General features: G+C 39.5%; 1 protein-coding gene across 1 annotated transcript in view; it reads right to left on the reverse strand.

Annotated features, from left to right (window-relative positions):
• Positions 1 to 27,960, reverse strand: part of LOC117502058 (ubiquitin-conjugating enzyme E2 E2-like) — a 521,468-nt gene that overhangs the window by 358,646 nt on the left and 134,862 nt on the right. Inside the window, exon 2 of the mRNA XM_034161048.1 lies at positions 19,210 to 19,407. Within this exon, the coding sequence (XP_034016939.1) occupies positions 19,210 to 19,400 (191 nt within the window). The 5' untranslated portion in view covers positions 19,401 to 19,407. The remainder of the gene's footprint in view (positions 1 to 19,209; positions 19,408 to 27,960) is intronic.

Below are 27,960 nucleotides of genomic sequence, written 5' to 3' on the forward strand. Positions count from 1 at the left end.
GTTGTCCTGGCTGTGTGTTTGGGACTCAGAAGACTCAGCCATGACCCATCTACAATGCTCTTACTGAGGGAAAGAGATTGTTTGCCACATGACCTCATCCATCCTCCCTTAAATACGGTGCAGTCGTCCTGTCCCCTTTGCAGAAAAGCACCCCCCAAAAAATTGTGTTTCCACCCCCATGCTTGATAGTTGGGACAGTGTTCTTGGGGTTGTTCTCATCCTCCAAACACAGAGGGTAGAGTTGATGCCAAAAAGCTATATTTTAGTCTCATCTGACCACATGATCTTCTCCCATGTCTCCTCTGGTTCATCCAGATGGTCACTGGTGAACTTCAAACGGGCCTGGACATGTGCTGGCTTGAGCAGGGGGACCTTGCTGCCCTGCAGGATTTTAAACCATGACAGCATCATGTGTTACTCATGTAATGTTTGTGTATGTTTTTGTGTATTGATGTTCAAAAATTTTGGTTTACACAAGGTTTTGTGGCCTAAGCAACTGATTTTTGCAAAAGGTGCTTATTCTGTGCACAAAACAATTCAGGCAAAACAACCTCACTGATCTCTGCAGGCGCACATCCACACACCCCCACCTAAGTCCCTTTTCAACACCTTATGATGGATTTCAATAGCTGCGGTTACATGGACCAAAAGTAATCAGATTGAACAATAAGAACAAAATCACACCATGTAAATAGCTCCATCTGATTAGATTCACCCAATCCGATCGAAATTATGACTGGGTTAGAGGAGGTGGTGTAACCCTGTTTCTAACCCAATCACGTCCCGTGTAAACGGCATGTCGGATTGTTCGCCTGTGAGGAGCCTTACTGCGCATGTCTGTTACATCACATCACCACGTGACACTTCCTGCTCTGTGTTCGTGGAAATGGCGATGGAAAAAACAGAGCTGGACTTTACAAGAGCCAACACTCCTCAACGTTTTAAAAGAATTTAAAATAAGTGGAAAAGATTGATGGACGTAAGTTGGCAGCAGACTTGTTGTGTCCGGAGTCAGCAGGCCAGTGGAGCAAATTAAAAACCGCTGAGAAGCAACGAGCGCTTTCTACAAAGAGAAGCTAAAAATGAGCAGAAGCGGCGCGGCTCCAACCAGCTTCACTTATTATGAATTAATGGAATAATAATCGGAGGTCGACCCTCTCCAAGGAGCAACACTGGAGGAGAAGTCGGTTTTCCACCGGAGGAAAGTTCACCTGAGACACCGGAAAGCCTGGAGGTAAGTCCTGATAAAATCATGCTAACTTTTTTTTTAACAAGACATACTTTGAGCCAAATGTGCGGCTTTAGTTCAAGTCTTTGGGATTCATGTTAAGTTATCCCATAAGTTTATTCTCGGAGTAAAGTGCATGAACACAGTCATCGAGTTAACCGACACTCTTTATCCTCATTCACTTTAGTACATCACATTAATTTCTGCTCTCATATATACAGATGATGTAAAGAGCACGTCGGAGGGGATTGATGACAGCAGATCTCCACAACCTGAAGACCACACAGAGGAGGCTCCAGACAAAAAAAGTGAGTTTTTTAAAGAGTAATATGCTGCTAAATAAAACTACAGTGAGTTACTGAAATTTCCTGCAGAACTTGTTGAAAAAATAACATTCAAAGTCATTATTTATTTATTTATTTATTTGGAGTACTTTATTTTTTAGAAATGGTAATATTACAAAGTTCCAGCAGAATATGACAGTTAATATCCTTTAAACAGTTGAGACGCAAACATATTTTCATTTTAATTTTGTTTTCCTGTTTTGAGCTTTGTGAAGTCAAAAGCCGTGTGGACGAGTTACAACATATTTGAATATAGAAGCAGGATGATTCTTTGGTATAATACATGACTGCGAGATCCACAAAGAGAAAAACATGAGGAACATTTTTTCTTTGCTAACTGAAATTATACATTATTTCTACACTCAACAAAAATATAAACGCAACACTTTTGGTTTTGCTCCCATTTTGTATGAGATGAACTCAAAGATCTAAAACTTTTTCCACATACACAATATCACCATTTCCCTCAAATATTGTTCACAAACCAGTCTAAATCTGTGATAGTGAGCACTTCTCCTTTGCTGAGATAATCCATCCCATCTCACAGGTGTGCCATATCAAGATGCTGATTAGACACCATGATTAGTGCACAGGTGTGCCTTAGACTGCCCACAATAAAGGCCACTCTGAAAGGTGCAGTTTTGTTTTATTGGGGGGGATACCAGTCAGTATCTGGTGTGACCACCATTTGCCTCATGCAGTGCAACACATGCCCTTCGCATAGAGTTGATCAGGTTGTCAATTGTGGCCTGTGGAATGTTGGTCCACTCCTCTTCAATGGCTGTGCAAAGTTGCTGGATATTGGCAGGAACTGGTACACACTGTCGTATACGCCGGTCCAGTGCACCCCAAACATGCTCAATGGGTGACATGTCACCCTAATTAAATAAATACATTAATGCTGTCTCAACAAAAACCTGAGTTTGGACTGCAGACAAAAGACTGTGTTTTCCCTCTCAGTTGAAAAATTCCTAAATCATCTGGAGATCTTAAGATGAGCTTGGAGACATCCCCCATAGTCCAACACTGGCATTCACAGCAAAACAAAACTGTAATTCAAAGTTCTTCAAAGGGGAGCACTTGCCTTTTTATCAGAGAATTTTCAGTCGTTATGAATTACACAACATTATAATGGCTTCACGTCAGAATCTGAGCTTCTCCAGGCCAGGAGAACCCAAAATTTTATGACCTGACACCAAGGCCAGACCCTCTCAAGACTACAAGACGATATCCCTTTCCCATGGTAACACATGGCCATAAAACTTTGTCTTGATAACACCTATTATCTTTAGGTTTAAGTGAAGAAAGACATTCTTTTAAAATAAAAGAATTGCATCAGTATTCTTTGATTCACATACATAAAGACTTCTAATGGTGATGGCATTGATTAATTAAACAAAATGTTTTGCACATAATCATTACATTTAATTGACATGTGTTCCTTAACTGATGTGTGATCTTTCTGCATTATCAATATTGTTGATGGTGAAATATTCTGGTTTATCCAAAAGATGTGTTTAAGTGACGATTAATAATGTGGATCCATTCGAGTTTCTTAGAACAATAGTATAACAAAATAGTTCATGTGTTTAAATAATTAAATCATTTGTGTCTGCACTATGACTGTGAAGTTTCTGTGAGATTACACACCCTAAATGGGTGGAGTTTGGTGACGTCAGTCCCCTTTAAAAAGTTAGAACAGAATCTTGCCGCTCTCGCCCCCTTCTCTCCACTCTCTTGCCCCTCTCTTCCTTTCTTGAACACTTAGTTTTATTTTTGGGTCAACAAGGCCCCATTCTAAGCTAACCTAGCTGACGCTACCACGTGGAATTCATTCTTTGTTCATTTTTGATCATTTTAACAAAGTTTTAACCTGACATTTTAAGGTGCGTCGAGTCTTTTGAATTTAGGAGAACTTCCGAGTTGAACTTTTCAAATTAATAGTGAATTTACAGAAAAGCGACTCTCCTTTTCTGTCGGTTATTTTGTTTTTTCAATGCTTTTAAGTTTTAACTTTTTTCCTAAATTCACAAAGATTTTTAATCTGGCTCCAACAAACCTTTTTAAAAGCTACCAGAAACCATGTTCAACAAACACCCTCCACCTTTGGATTCCTGCAAGCTGACGGCGGTGCTGATTTCAAACCATCAGCCATCCTGTAGGTAAAGCTGGCACAAGCCTTTGGGATCGCCTGTGGAGACCACTGAGTTAACCCCTTGACCCAAGTGAGCACGACGACAGACAGACAGACGGGCCGTCCGAACCATCTCCTCGATGGACCAGCTAAGTGACCCAGTTAAAGGTTCCAGAAAAAGTGTTTGTTGTTAATGGATACAAAGTGGCTCCTCCTTATTATTATCCTTTCTTTTAAACATATTCACGTTTGTTTAATATTTTCTTAATAACTGGCTTCAAATTTCATCTCTAAATTCTAACCAGATTTATTCACTTAAAGTCTTTAAGCTTTATCTCTCTCTCTTTCAACATCTCATGAGTGAGTAAGAAAACTGTTTCCATGAATGAACTTATTTAATCACTGTCCATGAAAATGCCAGTAAACTGTTCATTACTTGTAAATATTTCTGCTGTGATTCATTTTGTGTTCAAAAGGAAACCCTTGGTTAATCATACTGTGAATTCTGACTTTCAGATCAAGACTGATTAATTGAGACTGATTAATTCAATTGAGACTGATCAATTAATTTGAGACTGATAAATTAATGAATGTTTAAATTAAAGTACCTATGCTATAAATAGGTGGTGCCCCGAATAATAATTAAATAATAAGTATTAAACCCTAAATTGTTAATTATTTTGGTGACTCATCAGATGGGGCATAACCCAATCTAATTCAATTTGGGAGTTTAACTGCTTATACACTACATTCTTTATGTTGCCCGTGTGTGAGATTTTATTTAATAGCTTGGTTACATCTTTATGGTCCTCCGGTGTGAGGCCTGAATATTTGTAATTTTGTTATATCTTTTGGTGCTCCTGTGTGGGGGCTTTATTAAATATCTGCTACATATATTTATTGGTCCCCCGTTGCGAGGCTTTGTAATTTTGTTACATCTTTATGGTCCCCTGTGTGGAGGGTCTAATAAATAAATACATTACATCACTTTCAATGATCCTACAAATTTGATGATCTGTGAAAATGTAAACTGTTTGGATATGACACCTCAACTGGTTGTTCCCCCTCCCTTTGGTACTCCTGCCCAGTTGGCAGCCTTTCTCAGGTGAGTCTAGAAGGCTGGACAGCCCACGATGGGTAAGATCCCATCTTAAACCCTGGGACGACCTAAGGCAGGCACAGTCACGATTACTCAACCTTGTCTTTGTGGGACTCTGAATCACTATGAGGGTACGGCACAGGAGTACTGTGGTGGGGTCAACTGATATTCACCCATATGCCTACATGTTTGGCAGTATGCTGGTTTGATTGGAGTACTGGCTCATTGCTGGGAATTGAATCATCATATTGAATCATCATATCAAATTTGTTGACATGATTAAATCATGTCAAAGGGGGGAGTTAATAAATTACTGAGAAATACATATGTCTTATAATATTATTGACATCAGTCTCTCTAAAACCTATGTTAATATACTGTTGCATTTCTGCTGGGGTCATGTGAGGTTAAGAGCGATGACTGTCAGCAAGTTTGCACTGGATCAATATGTTCTTGATATCTGCTCAGTACGTTTCTGTACTTTTTTCTGCACAAAAAGTGTATCTTGTAAAAGCTAAGCGCCTTTCAGCAGACAGCAGGCAGTGGCTCCTCTAACACAAGGCCCTGCTTTTCACATCTTTAAAGTTTGACTTAGTTAGCCACATGGCCTAAACATGGCGTGGCATTTTTGATCACGTAAGCACACACATGGGAGGATCACTTCTTTATCAATGATGTCAACTGAAGTATCATTTCAAGTTGACCTGAATTGGAAACCATGCCGAGGAGGCCCAAAGCAAGCTGATAAGGATGTTAAGGAGAGTTTGCCTATCAAAGATGAACAAAAGAGATGAGGACAGCGCAGTGGGTGGACCATGGGAGAAGACCACTGCTGGGCCGTGAAGATGACCAATCAACAGAGAGCAGATTCTTGTAAAAATGTAGTGTAGTCAGAGAGTCTTCAGTCTTTTCTGCTGTCTCCCCTGCTGGTGATTTGTTAAGAATTACATTAGGAGGAGCCAGCCGAACGGATCCACAGAATTCTGTGTCTGGTAAACTTATCTTTACTCACTGTGTTTGTTTGAATAATAATTTGTTAATAAATTCCTGTGTACGAAGTCTGTTTTCCGGGACAATGTACATTATAAATTGAGACTGACTTCATTATTTTGCATCAACAGTGTGTGACCTAAGGTAAATAGTTTTGCTGTCCACATGTTGATTTTTTGGTTCACAGGTATCTAACAGAAGTAAATAATTCTGCTCCAACCAGGAGGTTGATGTCTTGGGTTTTCAGTTAAATACCGTGGTGAAATTTCCGCTTCAACATGTGAAAAGGTAAGAACTCCACAAGGTATTAGGTTTCACACTCCAACAGCTATGACCCTGGGATGTTATCATACAATTTTGTGTAGGCCATGGTACACTGACGCTGGATTTTAAGTGTCATTTTGTCACCATAAGTGGTGCTAAAAACCCCAAGGACTACCTCTGCCCATGAAGCTGGAGGTTATGCTTTCACCTGTGTGTTTGTTTTTCTGTCTGTTTTTGTACAGCCTGGAGCCCACAATTTTTCAGATATCATTATGAAATTTTTACTGAAGATTAATATCCTGATAGGCAAGAAGTGATTCAATTTTCAAGGTTATAGGTCAAAGGCAAAGTCAGGAAAAAACTTTGAAAATTGGAAAAAATTCCTATCTTTAACCTTGAACAAATTTTCAAAAATTCATAACTCTGTCCAAAAAGATCCCATTTTTTCATATTTGAAAGCATTATGTGGGATGGTATCCTTTATCGACTGCCAAAGTTTGATCCAGATCTGATACAGATTACACATTTTGTGGCCATTTAAATTTAACATTGAAAACCCCATGTTTGTGTTGAAGTCTCACAGGACATGCTGGACTCCGAAAAATGATGCCCACCTCTTCCACCATTCGGAAGATTCAGACGGCTTTTGGTGGCTTTTTAGTCGTGTGACTATCTGAGAAATTGTGGAAGAGGTGGGCATGTCACAACATAGTGGTGCATTTGCTCCATCGGCAGCTTCGTGCCGAAGCCATCGACATGAATTTCGCTGCAACTCTTTTCATGGCCAAATCTTCTGTCACAGTGGAATGTGCCGAAAAAGTGCTAATGTTCACCTCTTCCGCAATTTCTCGGATAGTCACACGACGGTCCCACATCACCACAGCGTTCACTTTGGAAATGATCTGGTCATTTCAGCATGTTGATGGCCGACCGGAGCACGGCTCGCTCTCCACTGTTGTGCAGACGTCTTTAAACTGGTTGTACCGCTCCTTAATCTGTGTGATGCCCATAGCATCGTCACCGAAAGCCGTCTGAATAATCCGAATGGTTTCCACCTGGCTGTCGCCCAGTTTCTGGCTCCAGTTGTTCCGCCATTTTCCTTGCAAAGAAAATCCAACGAGAGACGGCACCCATCCTCATACAAAGGCTGCTTACAAGCAAATGACGCAATCGACAGGCGTGACAAAATTCACACATGCGCACGAAGGTTCAAGGTTGGCTCATGCAAGCACACGTGATTCAAATCCATCAGGTTTTTGCAAAAAATACAAAGGTCGGATACTTTTCTAACAGACCTCGTATACCTGACAAATTCCATGCTGTTTGAGGATCCCATTAATGAGAAAACTCACCATTAATTAAATAGCATCACACACGGGCAAACTCAAAGCTAAGCAACTTACAAACAGAACAAAAAAATGTAAAGGTTTCTGGTCCAATTATTTAGAGTCACAAACCAGAGAACGTTGTGACACCAATCTGGCCTTTCTGCATCAAAAATACAATGTTTATGTGGACCAATCTTGTACATTTCACAAAATAATCAAGATTAATGTCCAAAAATGTCAGCATGTACTACAGTAAGGATGTCATGGCCTGTCCTGGGGCATGAGACCAGACTGCATATATGCTGGACCAAGCCTGCATGACATCACCTGTTGGCTTTCAACAGAGACCCGGAAAAGCCAAAAATGACCCCTCCATTTCTGGGTGTTGCCAAGTTGAGAGCCCCGTCCACACTGATTCACTGAACTCATTAATGCACAAGAGGTGAAGCGTGGGTGGCTCTGTGTGTGATGAAAAAACCCTGAACATGCACCCTGCCGCAAGTCCAAACCGAAGCACAAGCTAACAGCTATCATGGGTTTGGGTATTTATTAATTCACATTTTTGTGGACTGTGTGTTGGTTCTCATAATGGTTTGCTTTGGTATGGACAATAAAATTTATCACCCATTTCATTATTTTTTGAGAAATCAATCATTATTTAAAACAACATGCCTGTTTATGTCACGCTTCCATAATAAGAGCCTGTATTTCAAAATAAAAGCTTGTGAGGTTGCAGCAGACCTGACAAAATTCATCAGTCTGTCCATCTTCTAATATACCAGACAGGAGATATAAATCTGGACATTTTCTGTTTGTATGTGACCCCAAACCCAGAATTAACATGTTCACACTCCAGACAAAAGAGCAGAATTGTGAACACAACTGAAAACAGATTAAACCTTCAATAAAGACTTTCATTCAAGCCAACAATTTTTTTATGTCAATACTTAGGGTTGCCATTTGTGAAAAATCTGAGCCGCCTCCAACGCCTTGTGCACCTGTTGCTACAACTATTTGTGCACACCAGCGGTTCAAAGACATTGTGTGCACTGTGAAAGCCCATTCGATCCCTCTCGCGACAGGTGTCAGCCAAATTCCAGGTGACACACACAAATGTCCAACACCGCTCACTTGACACTTAGAAAATGCATGGCCATTCATGCTGTCAGCACGAAAATAGTGAGCAGACGATCACTTTCGCGCTGGATATGAAATTTGCCTAAGTGCCCCCACAAGTGTGGCAACACGTGGCGTGCATGTGTACTGCACTCCCCCCGCTTCCTCCCTACACATGTGGCATGTGGGGGGGGCACACTTGCATAAAATGCTTATATGTATGTACAGACATAATTACATAGGGGCCAGACAGCCACGTCTGAGCGCACACATCACGGGGAGGTGCCTGTCAGCTGACACAGCACACTGACAGCTAGAAATGATGGCCCAGTGCACACGACGTGTCACAATTAAAAACACAGAAACCACCGCCAGGACAGGTATATAAATAATTCTGACGATACCAACATAAGCAATTACATAATCAATCAATCAACTTTTTTCTTGTATAGCGCCAAATCACAACAAACAGTTGCCCCAAGGCGCTCCACATTGCAAGGCAAGGCCATACAATAATTATGAAACACAGTCTACGTCTAAAGCAACATAACCAAGGGATGGTCCAGGGTCACCCGATCCAGCCCTAACTATAAGCCTTAGCGAAAAGGAAAGTTTTAAGCCTAATCTTAAAAGTAGAGAGGGTATCTGTCTCCCTGATCTGAATTGGGAGCTGGTTCCACAGGAGAGGAGCCTGAAAGCTGAAGGCTCTGCCTCCCATTCTACTCTTACAAACCCTAGGAACTACAAGTAAGCCCGCAGTCTGAGAGCGAAGCGCTCTAATGGGGTAATATGGTACTACGAGGTCCCTAAGATAAGATGGGACCTGATTATTCAAAACCTTATAAGTAAGAAGAAGAATTTTAAATTCTATTCTAGCATTAACAGGAAGCCAATGAAGGGAGGCCAACACGGGTGAGATATGCTCTCTCCTGCTAGTCCCCGTCAGTACTCTAGCTGCAGCATTCTGAACCAACTGAAGGCTTTTTAGGGAACTTTTAGGACAACCTGATAATAATGAATTACAATAGTCCAGCCTAGAGGAAACAAATGCATGAATTAGTTTTTCAGCATCACTCTGAGACAAGACCTTTCTGATTTTAGAGATATTGCGTAAATGCAAAAAGGCAGTCCTACATATTTGTTTAATATGCGCTTTGAATGACATATCCTGATCAAAAATAACTCCAAGATTTCTCACAGTATTACTAGAGATCAGGGAAATGCCATCCAGAGTAACGATCTGGTTAGACACCATGCTTCTAAGATTTGTGGGGCCAAGTACAATAACTTCAGTTTTATCTGAGTTTAAAAGCAGGAAATTAGAGGTCATCCATGTCTTTATGTCTGTAAGACAATCCTGCAGTTTAGCTAATTGGTGCGTATCCTCTGGCTTCATGGATAGATAAAGCTGGGTATCATCTGCGTAACAATGAAAATTTAAGCAATACCGTCTAATAATACTGCCCAAGGGAAGCATGTATAAAGTGAATAAAATTGGTCCTAGCACAGAACCTTGTGGAACTCCATAATTAACTTTAGTCTGTGAAGAAGATTCCCCATTTACATGAACAAACTGTAATCTATTAGACAAATATGATTCAAACCACCGCAGCGCAATGCCTTTAATACCTATGACATGCTCTAATCTCTGTAATAAAATTTTATGGTCAACAGTATCAAAAGCAGCACTGAGGTCCAACAGAACAAGCACAGAGATAAGTCCACTGTCCGAAGCCATAAGAAGATCATTTGTAACCTTCACTAATGCTGTTTCTGTACTATGATGAATTCTAAAACCTGACTGAAACTCTTCAAATAGACCATTCCTCTGCAGGTGATCAGTTAGCTGTTTTACAACTACCCTCTCAAGAATCTTTGAGAGAAAAGGAAGGTTGGAGATTGGCCTATAATTAGCTAAGATAGCTGGGTCAAGTGATGGCTTTTTAAGTAATGGTTTAATTACTGCCACCTTAAAGGCCTGTGGTACATAACCAACTAACAAAGATAGATTGATCATATTTAAGATTGAAGCATTAAATAATGGTAGGACTTCCTTGAGCAGCCTGGCAGGAATGGGGTCTAATAAGCATGTTGATGGTTTGGATGAAGTAACTAATGAAAATAACTCAGACAGAACAATCGGAGAGAAAGAGTCTAACCAAATACCGGCATCACTGAAAGCAGCCAAAGATAACGATACATCTTTGGGATGGTTATGAGTAATTTTTTCTCTAATAGTCAAAATTTTGTTAGCAAAGAAAGTCATGAAGTCATTACTAGTTAAAGTTAATGGAATACTCAGCTCAATAGAGCTCTGACTCTTTGTCAGCCTGGCTACAGTGCTGAAAAGAAACCTGGGGTTGTTCTTATTTTCTTCAATTAGTGATGAGTAGAAAGATGTCCTAGCTTCACGAAGGGCTTTCTTATAGAGCAACAAACTCTTTTTCCAGGCTAAGTGAAGATCTTCTAAATTAGTGAGACGCCATTTCCTCTCCAACTTACGGGTTATCTGCTTTAAGCTACGAGTTTGTGAGTTATACCACGGAGTCAGACACTTCTGATTTAAAGCTCTCTTTTTCAGAGGAGCTACAGCATCCAAAGTTGTCTTCAATGAGGATGTAAAACTATTGACAAGATACTCTAACTCCCTTACAGAGTTTAGGTAGCTACTCTGCTCTGTGTTGGTATATGACATTAGAGAACATAAAGAAGGAATCATATCCTTAAACCTAGTTACAGCGCTTTCTGAAAGACTTCTAGTGTAATGAAACTTATTCCCCACTGCAGGGTAGTCCATCAGGGTAAATGTTATTAAAAAATGATCAGACAAAAGGGAGTTTTCAGGGAATACTGTTAAGTCTTCTATTTCCATACCATAAGTCAGAACAAGATCTAAAATATGATTAAAGTGGTGGGTGGACTCATTTACTTTTTGAGCAAAGCCGATAGAGTCTAATAATAGATTAAATGCAGTGTTGAGGCTGTCATTCTCAGCATCTGTGTGGATGTTAAAATCGCCCACTATAATTATCTTATCTGAGCTAAGCACTAAGTCAGACAAAAGGTCTGAAAATTCACAGAGAAACTCACAGTAACGACCAGGTGGACGATAGATAATAACAAATAAAACTGGTTTTTGGGACTTCCAATTTGGATGGACAAGACTAAGAGACAAGCTTTCAAATGAATTAAAGCTCTGTCTAGGTTTTTGATTAATTAATAAGCTGGAATGGAAGATTGCTGCTAATCCTCCGCCCCGGCCCGTGCTACGAGCATTCTGACAGTTAGTGTGACTCGGGGGTGTTGACTCATTTAAACTAACATATTCATCCTGCTGTAACCAAGTTTCTGTTAGGCAGAATAAATCAATACGTTGATCAATTATTATATCATTTACCAACAGGGACTTAGAAGAAAGAGACCTAATGTTTAATAGACCACATTTAACTGTTTTAGTCTGTGGTGCAATTGAAGGTGCTATATTATTTTTTCTTTTTGAATTTTTATGCTTAAATAGATTTTTGCTAGTTATTGGTGGTCTGGGAGCAGGCACCGTCTCTACGGGGATGGGGTAATAGGGGGATGGCAGGGGGAGAGAAGCTGCAGAGAGGTGTATAAGACCACAGCTCTGCCTCCTGGTCCCAACGCTAGACAGTCACAGTTTGGAGGATCCCAAAAAAATTGGCCAGATTTCTAGAAATGAGAGCTGCTCCCAATAATAAATAACTAAAATGAATGAATGACCACATAACACAGAAACAGAGAGTGACACGTTGGTCTGTGCACTGAACAGACAGGGGAGCGTGGCTGTCAACAGCAGCCGCTGTTGAGATCTCTGCTCCTGAACTTCCCAGCTGGGGAACACGTACTGTGTTTTGAAGGACATGAACTTACAACTTACCTCCGTGAGGCGCGTGTCTCTGCCTGCTGACCTCGTGTGGAAATAAAACATCTTTTGCCTTTGCATCCACAGCCTGCACCTCAGCAGGCTGCAGGCCAGCCTTACATGCATGTACATCATCTAATTTCTTTTTTTTTTGAAAACACTGTTTATTTCCTTGCTGATTTTAAGCATTTCATCCTTCTGTTATAAGACAGCAATTGTAGTGCAGTGCTTACGTTTCTGTCTGTTAATCAGAGCTTTTGTAAATTGCAGGTTCGAATCCTGCAAGTGGAATTATGTTTGATTTAACCAGGGCTATTTAACTGCAGGGTTCTGCATTGGTCCCCTTTTATTTATTTTTTTATGTCAACCCAGTGATTTTCACTAATTTTACACCAATATCTCATCTATCAAGTTCAAGTTCTAGTTTATTATAGCCATTTCAACAATATAATAAAATGCAGTTGATAGGAATGTGCTTTGGTATGCTCACCTGTCTCACACCACAATAACAACACAACATACACAAGACAAGAAGCCAGAAAGGCACAGGGAGTACAACACTAATATACAAAGGAAAATGCATGGTTACAAAGAATAGCAGCAGTAAGTTCAGTGGTGCAACAAGTGCAAAGAGAAATAGACCATGGTTATGAGGTAAACAATAAACAGGGCTCAAAATAATATGTGCATGTGCTAGTTTGTAAACGTATTATTCGAGGGGTGCACGTAATTTTATACTGCACTTGCACTGGTGCAAGTAATTTTATCCAAGTTTTATCAACTATAAGCACCAGTAAACCAATAAAGGAATAAATAAGGAAAAAACAATTTCCAGTGTGTTGTCTTCATCTTCCCTGTGTTTTATGACTCTCACACACAGAGCGAGTTGCTGTGCTTTATTTGTTGTGTTCACGTGCGCAAATGTAAACAAAGAAAAGAAAAAAACTGGCTGTGGTTCCTCTCTCTCTCTGATGCTTGTGTACCTCTTCCCTGATGGTAAGAGGGTGAACAGATTTTGTGCTGGATGAGAGGGGTCAGAGGCGATGTTACTAGCTGTCTAGAAATCCTGGTATTATGGTGTGAGGCTATGGTAGGTAGACAACAGCCAATGATTTTAGAGGCCACACGTACCACCATCTCAAGCTGTTGTTTGTCCTGGCTGGTAGCACTACCATACCAGACCAAGATGGAGAAGGTAAACACGCTTTCAATGGTACCATGATAGAAGTGGATCGTGCCAGCTTGACTGACCCCAAATATCCTTGGCAGAGGAAGTGTAGTCTCTGATGGGCTTCAGTGTCCGGTGATTTTATTAATTATTTATATAGCCGTCTGAACATAATAAGACATAATGAGAGCGCATTGCTTCATTCATGTCATTTCATGCCTGTATGTCTGTGACTATGGGTCATCTACAGAGGAACAGATGCTTCATACTTGTATCGTTCGCTTGGCAAGAGGAATTCAATAAAATGCTGTTTTTATGGTGTGTGGGTTTTTTTTCTCCACAGCAGAGGCGCGATGTGGTGCAACACGTTCCAGCTGCTCACACTGTGTTCGTGCACGAGTGTGCACAAAACCATTGCCAGTGAGTCGTGCATCCTTCACGACAGCAGGTGGAATGTTTCATGGTTCCCCATTTTGTGTTTAGTTTGCAGATTTTATCCCAGTTTCTGCGTCTTCCAGTTGCATTTCATTGCCACATACACAGACAGCAGAGACAGTAAATCTTCCTCCTGACACACACAAGAAAACGACAGAGACGTTTCAAGTACTCATGTCAAAAGGATGTGATGTCCTGGTGGAGGTCTGTCTGCTGTGGTTTAGACATTCTCAAAGAATGTTTGTAAGGAACATGAGATATATGACTTCACAAAGACAAAAAAAATCACATGATGTATGCCACTTCTGGCTGATGTCAAAAATCATTAACTGGAGAAGTACACAAGGCCAGACAAAGGAAAGTGAGCAACAATGCGTCATCTTCAAAGAAGCGCTGGAATGAACAGCACATCACAGGTCCATAATGAGGTCAAAGTATCCACGGGGAAATCTGCAGTCATCCCTCCACTCAAGAAAGTGTGTGTGGGGGGGGGAGGGGAGAACATATCTGCAAAGCAGCCTGTAATACCATCACCACAGTTATGGAGTCAATCTCATCGTGAGTGCGAACTGTGTAATTTTATCTGTAGTATTCCTGAGGTGGCACATTTTGACGGGCGAGCGGTGTGCTGACTGTATAATGTGTAAAATAACTGCTGGTACAATGGGCTCCTCGTGCTTACACACTGCCTCTTTAACCAAACACTCGCTTTCTCTAATGTTCCACAGCTCATTGCATTTCATAATCCCTGGAGTCTTTGCAGACACTAAACTATTACGTACTGCATGCCTCCACAAATGCAAAGAACATCCCAGCACAGTGTTTTATGATGGAAAACACTGGCTTTGGATTGTGTACACACCAGCCACTGAATCATTACAGCAGCTACCATCATAAAGCAAGAAAATAAACCTGTGCCTGTCAGCCTCCCTATAACACGCTAACCCTTCAGGTCCTTATCTTTAATGCTCGAGCCATCATTGGTGATAAGCCATCACTGCTGAATTTATTTCAAACTAGAAGCACTCGGAGAGCGCAAACCTCCGCCAAGGCCATAGGGTCATTGACATCACATGGAATACCCTTTGGCAAAGAGACTTATTCCACGTTGTTTCACGCATCTATCGTCATGTTTCAGATTCAGTGGTTAGCCCTCCGAGGGGATTCTTTGGACAGTTCACCCGGCTGGCCTAAATGTTTTATTATTGCTGTTAACAGCTCTCCCTGCATCCCGCAATCAAATTTTATGTCTCTTTTTTTCAGGACAAACTGTACTTTCAAAATATATATGCTATAGTTGTGTTTTATAAGTGTAATACAGGTTTACAATCAGAAATAAGAATTTTCCACACACAATTATTCAAAACACACAGCAAACTATAATAAACAACTGTTTTGACACTTTATAAAGGTAATCTGGGCTCTTGTGTGAAAGACTGCACAACAAAAAGGTTCAAACAATAAACACAAATGCACATTTTGAACAGTATATACAAAATGGTCAATGTGTTTTGCTTGTCTTCATCTCAAAGCAATTTCTGTCTGCTATTACACAAAGGTCACATCACAAACTTCTACTATGAAGTTGACTGTGTTTGTTCTCTCCTGCTCTGAAAGCAACATTCACACTTCGAGGCTCATTCAGTTTGAGGAGCGGCCCCTCCCCCCTCGCTCCATTGACATGGTAAACAGTGCTTTATGCCGGAGCGAGAGAGCTTGCCACAGGCTTATCAAGTAACATTCACAGGAAAACTAGTCAAGCAATCATGATACTCACACACTGTTTGAGCATGTGAGATTGTATGAGAGTCCCTCCGTCTGCTCACTTTCACGTATATGACGGCGTTGGCCCCAGAGAGTAAAACCCTTGGATCTTCAGCAAATGTATTTATAAAGAGAAACTGCATGAACTACACTTATTTTCTAATAACAAGTTTATTCAATGAGGAGAATCAAATGCTAAATTATTGTTGTGTCATAACTTAATTTTTGTTCAGACTTTGTGACCCATCTTCATGAATTTAGATGCAAAAATGTTGAAATTGGCCCTATCCTGCGATGATAAAGAATCATTAAAAAAAATTACTGGATCCAAATTGTGTTCCGGATCATTACCAAAATTTAATGACTTCTAAGGTAGGCCAAGATACACCCCTGGTAAAATTTTTATTGAAATCCGTTGAGGATTTTTTGAGTAATCCTGCTAACAAGCCAACCAACCAACCAACCAACAAATAAACAAACGTGACCGAAAACATAACCTCCTTGGTGGAGGTAACAATTGGTTGCTGATGCTGAACTCAGAGATGGAAAATGCTCCAACTCCTACTTGCCAGATGCCATATTTACCTGATATCGGTGTTGTACGGGCGCTAATCTGCATTGCCAGATTATCTCGGGTTTAGTACCACACAATCAGTACTGTGTGGTGGAGATTATGTCACCTCTGCCCAGGGAAAATGTTTTCTCCTGCTTCTCTTTGCCAGATTATGTAAATGTGATTTGACAAGTTTCAGGAAACCTGGCAAAGAAAAAAAAAAAAATCAAACAAAACAAAAAGGTTATCACTAAATTCTGAGGGAAATCAGGTTGAAACTGATCTCTGTTCGTTGGTGAGTCTTGGTGCAGGTAAACACTTTAATGAGTAGAGTTTTTCTTTTTTGTGGAATGTTAAGGAAAGAGCTTTGGATTCTATTTGTTCACACCTTCACTTGTTCAACCTTTACTTTGAAAAACCCTTATGCCATCTTGCTAGAAGTGAAGTGAATTTTTTACATCAACTGTAATTCTCAGATGTATAATCTTAATCTTGGGTTTTAAAATATACAGGTCAACCCCGTTAACTCGCACGAGCTGGGGTCCAAAAATGGGACGGCCAGCTAATAACAATGACCAAAAAAAAAAAAAAAACTTATAATCAGCCTACCTACCAACCATTTGAAGCGTGATTCCTTGCTGGATGGTGAAAATTTCTTCATCTGGAGTGGGTCTGGGATCTTCTTCTTCCTTCTCAGGCTGTTGTACTTCAGCGAGCTGGATGATTCAAAGTTTTTCGTTTATGGATCTGGATGTGACTTTCCTCTTTAGATCTTTCCTGCCAGTTCAGATTGGGCCAAAATATACACACGCACCAGCCCCTTATTCCCAGGGCACGCACCTGCTCCTCACAGGTATGAAACATTCCAAAAACAGCTGGGACGGGGTGATTTATTCTAAATATAAGGATTAAATCATCACATTTACAGTTTTCTTGGGACGTTAAGCCTCGTTCACATGACAGGATTTTAAAATGATCTTTAGGTTTCCAAAACCTGAGAGACCACACACGTGAAGATAAAAAATCATGGCTCTAACAGGTTTGGTCATACAGTGTGTGGTGTTCAGCCACACGGTGAGGACAACAACACCACACACCAACAGATTTCACACACCAACATTTTCAGGTCAGACAGGAAATCTCACAAAATCTCTCGAGATTAAATGTGACTTCAGAGTAACCAAAGGGAGGTACTTTGTGGACTATTTAAAACAGAGGAAAAAACAATACAAAAAGAAAAAGAAAAGGTGTTCTTTAAAGGAGTGGAGACAACGCGACCACCGGACTTTCTGGTAAGTCAGAACAGCTGTTTTGATTTTATTTTCCTCTCCGTACGTCCATCACCTCGCTTTCTGATTGGCTGCACGTCACATTCAGCAGGCTGCATGCTCGTTTGTGGCCGGAGGAAACAACACATACTGCGATATCGGGCCAAAAAAATCCAACATGTTGAATATCCCCGATTTGCGATCAGAGCGCTCCTGATGTCCTTCTGAGCAGATCAGAGTGCTCTGAACCCATCACACACAGCAGGAATTTCTGATAAGATTATCTTATCAGAAATCAGATTGTCGGGGCGTCCTTAAGAATGTCAGAAGGGGAAGATCGGGTCCGATATCGGCCTAATTATCCTGCCGTGTGAACCAGGCCTTAGGAGATGGATACATAAACATTTCCAAGTAGAGGTTGAGGTTTCTTCCTCAAATCATCAGAGGGAGTTTTTTCTTACCGCTGTCGCCTGCGTTCTTGCTCTAGGGGTTAGTAAGGGTAGACCTTACTTTGTGTGAAGCGCACTGAGGAAACTTTGTGTGATTTGGCAGAATATAAATGAAAATATATTGAAATTGAAATTCTTAGTTTAAGATGTTTTAAGCCATAAAGTCATACATAATTGGGGGTGTGGTTGCTTAGAGTGACAGCTGCTGAGCACCTCCCACTCTCATAGCGTCTTTAGCTAACCGTCCGCTTGATGTGGCTGCTAGCAGTGATGGAGGGCTGTCTGTTGTTTTGAGCATTTTATGAGAAATACCTGGAATAATCTGGCCTTCTGTTGTGGTGAAATGTCCTCATAGATCACCTAAGACGTCCCAGCTGCGATATTCACAATGTGTGAAATTCTTTTCTTATTTAATATTGGACATTAATGGCATTAGCATGTTTAGTAGCTAGTGTAGCCTGATCCATGAGGTCCAGTAAATGCATGATTGCTGAGGAAATAAGTGGCTCATAACTTTTAGCATCCAAGCAAAACATATTTGAGTTCATCGTGGCATAGCATAGGTAATGATTTATTTATTTTGTAATGCTATTATGTTAATCTGTCAGTTCAACACTGCAAAAACCAATGATGTCAAACCCCACATCTGTACAGTATGCTTTCATTTGTTTCTGTTTTCTGTTTCAGCTGCTTCTTTTGTGCTGGATCAATCACGTTCAGAGAAACGCACCATATGTCCAAAAAATGATGGAACCAACACTACATCAAAATGCAAGTGATACTCCTCTATCCTCATCTCCATAAGTAACCAGTTGACAAGAAGTCATTCCACAAAGATCATGATTATAAGATAAACCATGAGCTCATCACTAAAACAGCCACCTTCATTTGAGTGTCCTTGGTGGGTCTGGTTTGTCTGGAAATGAAGACACAGCTGAGTTCAGGCAGGTTTTCCATAAAAGCTCATCAGCCACAGAAAATAGAAATCAGCTGACATCTGATCAGTCACCAAACAACACAGCAGCTACTGTTTAGCAGCAAAGATGGAGAAATAAACGGGCAAATTTAAAAAGAACAACCACGATGGAGACACAGATTATCACCTCAGCATCTAAACCAATCACAGCCATGACGGCAGCAGAAGACAGAATGCGCACAGGGACTTAGCGCGGATGGACTGTACCGTTTGGCGCTGGTGGAGAGCTTGGCAGCAGTCTTGCTGGATATTTTGGCCTCCTTCTTCTTGGGCTGGGACTGGTCCCGCTGCTCGGGACCCGGCTGCTGGGGCGGAGCCGCTTCCCTCTGCTCAGCGTCCGAACTTCCCCCACTGGTGTTGGGGCTGTCGCCCCGCCTTGGCTGCACCTCACTTGACATCTTGACGCTGCCAAAAAGTCACGGACAGTCAGATCCATAAGTGATTTCATTTTTGCGTGTGTGCTGCAGCACAGAAATGAAACAACCAACATGTGCGCATAATGTAAACACTGAGCTTTAATTCAAGGAGTTTGACAAAAATACTGCATTAAGGAACAACAGGCCCCATAACTACTACCGCAAGTCAGAAAAAGTTGGGACAATAAGGAAAATAAAAAAAATAAAAACTGTGATTCTTAGATTTTACTTTAACTTTTATTTCATTGCAGACAGCAAGAAGCAGAGATATTTCATGTTGATGTGGTCACCTTCTTTTCATTTGTTAATATGAACATTCCTGCATTTAAGGCCTGAAACACATTCCAAAAAAAAAACTAGGCAGGGGGCTACTTATTGTAAACATAAGGTCAGAATCATCAATATTACAGCCAGTTTTCTTTAGACAAGTCAAGGGATAAATACTTTCACGTTAGTCATTAAAAGACATGTTGCACCGACCATCCGATGATCCACCGGAATGACTTTGTGCACTTCCATGACCGGTTTCAAAGTATATGGCATTAACAACAAACAGCTACGGAGACTTCTGAAAACAAAGTCCTCATGAATACTCGTGTTTCCGACAGCAGTGATGTAGCTATTAGAAATGTCCCAGCGCAAGCTTCAGTGGAATGCAGCTGCTAACATTAAGAACTGAGGTACGGATTAATTAATTCCAAAGCTTACACAAGTGTGATGTCATGTTATGATGACTCGTTATTAAGTGATATCTGTTTTTAAGTGATAAAAAGCAGCAACCCTGAGAAGGTTTAGTGCACATGCACAGCCATTAGTCATAAACACAGCTTGTTAATATCAAAACAAACACTTAAGTGAATATATATATATATATATATATATATATATATATATATATATATATATATATATATATATATATATATATATATATATATATATATATATGTGTGTGTGTGTGTGTGTGTGTGTGTGTGTGTATCTGTGTCATCATGTTGCCTGTGAAAAACAATGTCACAGAGACATTCTACATCTACAACCCCTGGCAAAAATTCTGGAATCACCGGCCTCGGAGGATGTTCATTCAGTTGTTTAATTTTGTAGAACAAAAGCAGATCACAGACATGACACAAAACTAAAGTCATTTCAAATGGCAACTTTCTGGATTTAAGAAACACTATAAGAAATCAAGAAAAAAAGATTGTGGCAGTCAGTAACGGTTACTTTTTTAGACCAAGCAGAGGAAAATAATATGGAATCACTCAATTCTGAGGAAAACATTATGGAATCACCCTGTAAATTTTCATCCCCAAAACTAACACCTGCATCAAATCAAATCTGCTCGTTAGTCTGCATCTAAAAAGGAGTGAACACACCTTGGAGAGCTGTTGCACCAAGTGGACTGACATGAATCATGGCTCCAACACGAGAGATGTCAATTGAAACAAAGGAGAGGATTATCAAACTCTTAAAAGAGGGTAAATCATCACGCAATGTTGCAAAAGATGTTGGTTGTTCACAGTCAGCTGTGTCTAAACTCTGGACCAAATACAAACAACATGGGAAGGTTGTTAAAGGCAAACATACTGGTAGACCAAGGAAGACATCAAAGCATCAAGACAGAAAACTTAAAGCAATATGTCTCAAAAATCGAAAAATGCACAACAAAACAAATGAGGAACGAATGGGAGGAAACTGGAGTCAACGTCTGTGACCGAACTGTAAGAAACCGCCTAAAGGAAATGGGATTTACATACAGAAAAGCCATCATTAACACCTAAACAGAAAAAAACAAGGTTACAATGGGCTAAGGAAAAGCAATCGTGGACTGTGGATGACTGGATGAAAGTCATATTCAGTGATGAATCTCGAATCTGCATTGGGCAAGGTGATGATGCTGGAACTTTTGTTTGGTGCCGTTCCAATGAGATTTATAAAGATGACTGCCTGAAGACAACATGTAAATTTCCACAGTCATTGATGATATGGGGCTGCATGTCAGGTAAAGGCACTGGGGAGATGGCTGTCATTACATCATCAATAAATGCACAAGTTTACATTGATATTTTGGACAATTGAAAGGATGTTTGGGGATGATGAAATCATTTTTCAAGATGATAATGCATCTTGCCATAGAGCAAAAACTGCGAAAACATTCCTTGCAAAAAGACACACAGGGTCAATGTCATGGCACAGGGTCAATGTCAACGAGCAGATCTGATTTGATGCAGGTGTTAGTTTTGGGGATGAAAATTTACAGGGTGATTCCATAATTTTTTCCTCAGAATTGAATGATTCCATATTTTTTTCCTCTGCTTGGTCTAAAAAAGTAACCGTTACTGACTGCCATAATATTTTTTTCTTGATTTCTTATAGTGTTTCTTAAAGCCAGAAAGTTGCCATTTGAAATGACTTTAGTTTTGTGTCATGTCTGTGATCTGATTTTTTTCTACAAAATTAAACAACTGAATGAACATCTTCCGAGGCCGGTGATTCCATAATTTTTGCCAGGGGTTGTATGTACAAAGGCAAAAAAACAGCTGACGTGGGTTAAAACAGCGCAGCAGCATTTTAACCCATATGTCAGCTTTTTTAACGCACGTTAAAACAGCGTGCTGCACACACACACACACACACCCAGATCCATTCCCACAGACTCTCTCAAAGTAAAATAAAAATTGTATTTTTATTGAAAGCTCCACTGAAAGGAACACAAAGCAAAAGATGAAAAAAATGAACATGCCACTCACCCAGTTGTAAAAATTTCAACAAATAAAAGTCCACAACATCAAAGAAGCCTCCATGTATGCATCACAATCGCCAGCCAAGGAGGGCCACTAGTCCTCACTCGGATCGACAGCCAGAGATCATTTTCAAGTTCCACTAGTCCTCAGGTATTAACAAGAGAATAATGTCCAGGTCCACTTGCCCTCAGGTTCTGATCGCTCACACACATAATGTCCGATAACAACTCTGACTTCAGCTCAAGTTCTGTCACGATTGTGGCACTATAGCGTGGCGATTAACTTCTGGAAAGAGTGTCTTCTGAATGTTTGCAATATGAGACATACATCTGTCTGTCCAGACAGTGGGTAAAAACAGCATGGTGGAGACCGTCCACGTCCATGATCACAGCAGCAGTTAAATCAGCATCCTGAGACACAAACAGCAACGTCACAACACTTTAAGTTCCAAAAACCGACAGACTTGGAAAAAGCTGAGTTGTGGGGTACAGTGTGTCGTCTCCTCTGTAAATCCGAGCCATCACTTTCAAATAAAAGTTCTGAAGCTTTGTTATTAGTTAGAGCTGAAACAACTAATCGAGTGAATCGATTAAAATCGATTACTAAAATCGTCGTCAACTAATTTAGTCATCGATTAGTTGCTAAATAACTTTGTTTTACTGCAAATGTTTCATTTCTTCAATATAATCAACCAAGCTTTGCTCTGAATCTTGAACCAATGAAGGAGTGCTTCGAGCTGCTGCTTTATTGGTTTCATTTGTTTTATTTCGCTTTATCTTAATTTTTCTCCACTAAAACCCTAAAGAGCATATGTCTGTCAGGAATATTTACCTTTTTTGTTAAACTGACCTGTTATGGTCTTCTGAAATAGTTGATAGATGTATTTTATGCTAACGCCAATGTTAATGCATTAGCATGTCTATGGCATGTTCAATGTTAAAGTTAGCATTAAGCTGCTGGCATTTCAGCATGTTTGTGCATTTGTTTTCTGTATAATAATTAATGGCTCAGCGTTTGTTGTCGTAAAAGAGTTAAATGTATTACAAATTATAATATTTTTTAATTTATTTTTAGTTATATATTAATAATAGCAACAATAATAATAGTAATAATAACTGATAATGCTACAATACAATTTTAGAGAAAGAGACATGAGTCATGTGTGTCATTGTGAAATGACCACATAGTTTACAAAATACCTCTTTCTTCACCATATATTTTATAACGTGTATGTTTCAATGTTGTTTTATGGCAGGCAACTCAGCACTTTGACAAAGTAATGTCATTGGAAATAATTATTTTTGTTTTTTATTATGAACTGTTTTATTCTTTATTATTTTTTATTTCAACAGCCAAGGGACATTTGACAATTTGTTGATTTTCAAGTATTTTAAGTTTTCAAATAATGTTTAAAGTGATGGAAGGATAGAAAAATTGTTTCCCTGGCACATTTTTAAAAAATTCCCCGCTAATCCAATAAATCGTGTCGAAACCCCATCAGCCATCAGATTCATCGATGATCCAAATAATCGTTTGTTGAAGCCCTATTATTGGTCATAACCGTTTTTGTTTTGCCCTGTCTGTCAGCCATCGGATGTTTCTGTTTTCCTAATATGTATGTTTATTTGAAATGGGACAGTGCATATTGATGAACACTGTTACATGTAAATATGACGGATTATATCAGGATGCTAATTTCCATCCATAGTCCCAGTAACATAGAAACAGACTAATGGGCCTTTCACACTGGAAGAGTCAGCCCGATGCATCAAAGCTTCCCAACGCATCGTGACGTCAGACGCTTTGCGTCAGAAGCGGCAAGGAGGGTGGAGATTACAAATACGTCACACTCTGGCTGTTTTCACGACCCAAAAAAAGTCAAAGCGATCGCCACCTTGCATTTGTATATGTAGAACCACAAAAAGCTTTAAAAAACAGCAATTGAATGATTCTCCCATCACCCTGCTGGGAGAAGCTTTTTTTCAGGTACTTTTCGGAGTGACACCGACCGAGGGAGGACTGATGACTTGGTGGGATATTGATCAAACCACGACAACGGGCCGACCTGCAAGGAGAAGCCGGGGTTCAGGCAGTATTCTTGGGCAGAGCGAGGCAGGCAGCCGTGGTGATGGAGCAAACCCACTCAGTCCAACATCTCCCACTTTTTGGATATATGCGAAGTCCCAGTTTGCCCAACGGAGTTTAGTTCTGTAGCTTTATTGAGGTGAGAATAATATAAAAGTAAAACATGACATTTACTGCACTGCTGTGAAGGTTTATTGATCCGTTAACATTAGCTTAGCCTTTTAGCACAGTTGATCTGAGTGAACACTTTAATTTGTAAATAGTTCAGTCTTTTTTATTTTTACCAAATAAAGCTACAGCTTTTTTCGGAGACCACAAAAGCTCAACGTTAAATAGCTTCATCTTTTTCAGGCGTTTTTCCATTTTGTTAAATAAATAAATATTATATATATATATATATATATATATATATATATATATATATATATATATATATATATATATGAACTGTAATATTTCTTTATATTTTAAGAAATATTTTTTATTTGTCCCAATTAGGAACATTTGCGGTGCAGACAACCTAAATTGCGCTTCAAAAACTTCCATTGATGAGCTGAACACCATGAAGTCCAGTTGGAAGAAAACATCTCTGCTCTTCAGTAACACCACCAGAGTTCAAAACTGCAGAAGAGACCTTCATCTGGTCCCGAGAATCCAGCAGAACATCATCTGCTTCTAAATAAAAGGCTCTTTCAACAGCAACAATTTTATTATTTTTTAAAAAGCTGTTTCATTTTATATTTTAACAATAAATGAACGAATCATTAAAAATGTCCACAAATCAAAGTCAAAAGACATTTGCACAGGTAGAAGCTCTCCACTTATTGTGCACAATTTGAAAACATTCACAATCACTAGTCAAATTCATATTTTAGAAATGACTCAGTCCTGATCACATCATTAAAGGCAATCACATATTTTGATGTAATTACAAGTTGAAATGACTCAATTTAAAAAAGAATTCATCATGAGGTTTAGGTCACAGAAATCCTACTTTACAATCACACTGCAGTCATTCTTAAATTATCTCCTGTTTCATTTATAATAAAAATTTGTATTTATGTACAGTGTCTGTTTTTCTGGTTGAAATGAGATATAAATAATCTGCCAGACTTAAAGAAAATGTACAAATTTCCATGTTATTTTATTTGTCTAAAAATAAATGTCTGAGGTTAGAGGTGGTTTTAATTTACAGATGAAGAAAGGTTTCTAAAGAACTTTTTTTTATTTATTTAGCTATTTTAATTACATTCTAAACGTATTATTATTTATTATTTAATTATATTCTAAACTTTTACCAGAAATTTTGAGGTAAAAAAAAAAAAACATTTTCAAGGATTTTTCTTCAGTAAACTGCTCTATAAATGAGCAGTCCTGTGACACGTTTCTGTCTGTCTCCCTGATCTGAATTGGGAGCTGGTTCCACAGGAAAGGAGCCTGAAAGCTGAAGGCTCTGCCTCCCATTCTACTCTTACAAACCCTAGGAACTACAAGTAAGCCTGCAGTCTGAGAGCGAAGCGCTCTATTGGGGTGATATGGTACTACGAGGTCCCTAAGATAAGATGGGACCTGATTATTCAAAACCTTATAAGTAAGAAGAAGAATTTTAAATTCTATTCTAGAATTAACAGGAAGCCAATGAAGAGAGGCCAATATGGGTGAGATATGCTCTCTCCTTCTAGTCCCCGTCAGTACTCTAGCTGCAGCATTTTGAATTAACTGAAGGCTTTTTAGGGAACTTTTAGGACAACCTGATAATAATGAATTACAATAGTCCAGCCTAGAGGAAATAAATGCATGAATTAGTTTTTCAGCATCACTCTGAGACAAGACCTTTCTGATTTTAGAGATATTGCGTAAATGCAAAAAAGCAGTCCTACATATTTGTTTAATATGCGCTTTGAATGACATATCCTGATCAAAAATGACTCCAAGATTTCTCACAGTATTACTAGAGGTCAGGGTAATGCCATCCACAGTAAGGATCTGGTTAGACACCATGTTTCTAAGATTTGTGGGGCCAAGTACAATAACTTCAGTTTTATCTGAGTTTAAAAGCAGGAAATTAGAGGTCATCCATGTCTTTATGTCTGTAAGACAATCCTGCAGTTTAGCTAATTGGTGTGTGTCCTCTGGCTTCATGGATAGATAAAGCTGGGTATCATCTGCGTAACAATGAAAATTTAAGCAATACCGTCTAATAATACTGCCTAAGTGAAGCATGTATAAAGTGAATAAAATTGGTCCTAGCACAGAACCTTGTGGAACTCCATAATTAACTTTAGTCTGTGAAGAAGATTCCCCATTTACATGAACAAATTGTAATCTATTAGACAAATATGATTCAAACCACCGCAGCGCAGTGCCTTTAATACCTATGGCATGCTCTAATCTCTGTAATAAAATTTTATGGTCAACAGTATCAAAAGCAGCACTGAGGTCTAACAGAACAAGCACAGAGATGAGTCCACTGTCCGAGGCCATAAGAAGATCATTTGTAACCTTCACTAATGCTGTTTCTGTACTATGATGAATTCTAAAACCTGACTGAAACTCTTCAAATAGACCATTCCTCTGCAGATGATCAGTTAGCTGTTTTACAACTACCCTTTCAAGAATTTTTGAGAGAAAAGGAAGGTTGGAGATTGGCCTAGAATTAGCTAAGATAGCTGGGTCAAGTGATGGCTTTTTAAGTAATGGTTTAATTACTGCCACCTTAAAAGCCTGTGGTACATAGCCAACTAACAAAGATAGATTGATCATATTTAAGATCGAAGCATTAAATAATGGTAGGGCTTCCTTGAGCAGCCTGGTAGGAATGGGGTCTAATAAACATGTTGATGGTTTGGATGAAGTAACTAATGAAAATAACTCAGACAGAACAATCGGAGAGAAAGAGTCTAACCAAATACCGGCATCACTGAAAGCAGCCAAAGATAACGATACGTCTTTGGGATGGTTATGAGTAATTTTTTCTGTAATAGTTAAAATTTTGTTAGCAAAGAAAGTCATGAAGTCATTACTAGTTAAAGTTAATGGAATACTCAGCTCAATAGAGCTCTGACTCTTTGTCAGCCTGGCTACAGTGCTGAAAAGAAACCTGGGGTTGTTCTTATTTTCTTCAATTAGTGATGTCCTAGCTTTACGGAGGGCTTTTTTATAGAGCAACAGACTCTTTTTCCAGGCTAAGTGAAGATCTTCTAAGTTAGTGAGACGCCATTTCCTCTCCAACTTACGGGTTATCTGCTTTAAGCTACGAGTTTGTGAGTTATACCACGGAGTCAGGCACTTCTGATTTAAAGCTCTCTTTTTTAGAGGAGCTACAGCATCCAAAGTTGTCTTCAATGAGGATGTAAAACTATTGACGAGATACTCTATCTCACTTACAGAGTTTAGGTAGCTACTCTGCACTGTGTTGGTATATGGCATTAGAGAACATAAAGAAGGAATCATATCCTTAAACCTAGTTACAGCGCTTTCTGAAAGACTTCTAGTGTAATGAAACTTATTCCCCATTGCTGGGTAGTCCATCAGAGTAAATGTAAATGTTATTAAGAAATGATCAGACAGAAGGGAGTTTTCAGGGAATACTGTTAAGTCTTCTATTTCCATACCATAAGTCAGAACAAGATCTAAGATATGATTAAAGTGGTGGGTGGACTCATTTACTTTTTGAGCAAAGCCAATAGAGTCTAATAATAGATTAAATGCAG

Source organism: Thalassophryne amazonica, chromosome 20, assembly GCF_902500255.1.
Source record: "Thalassophryne amazonica chromosome 20, fThaAma1.1, whole genome shotgun sequence".
In the NCBI taxonomy this organism is placed as follows: Eukaryota; Metazoa; Chordata; class Actinopteri; order Batrachoidiformes; family Batrachoididae; genus Thalassophryne; species Thalassophryne amazonica.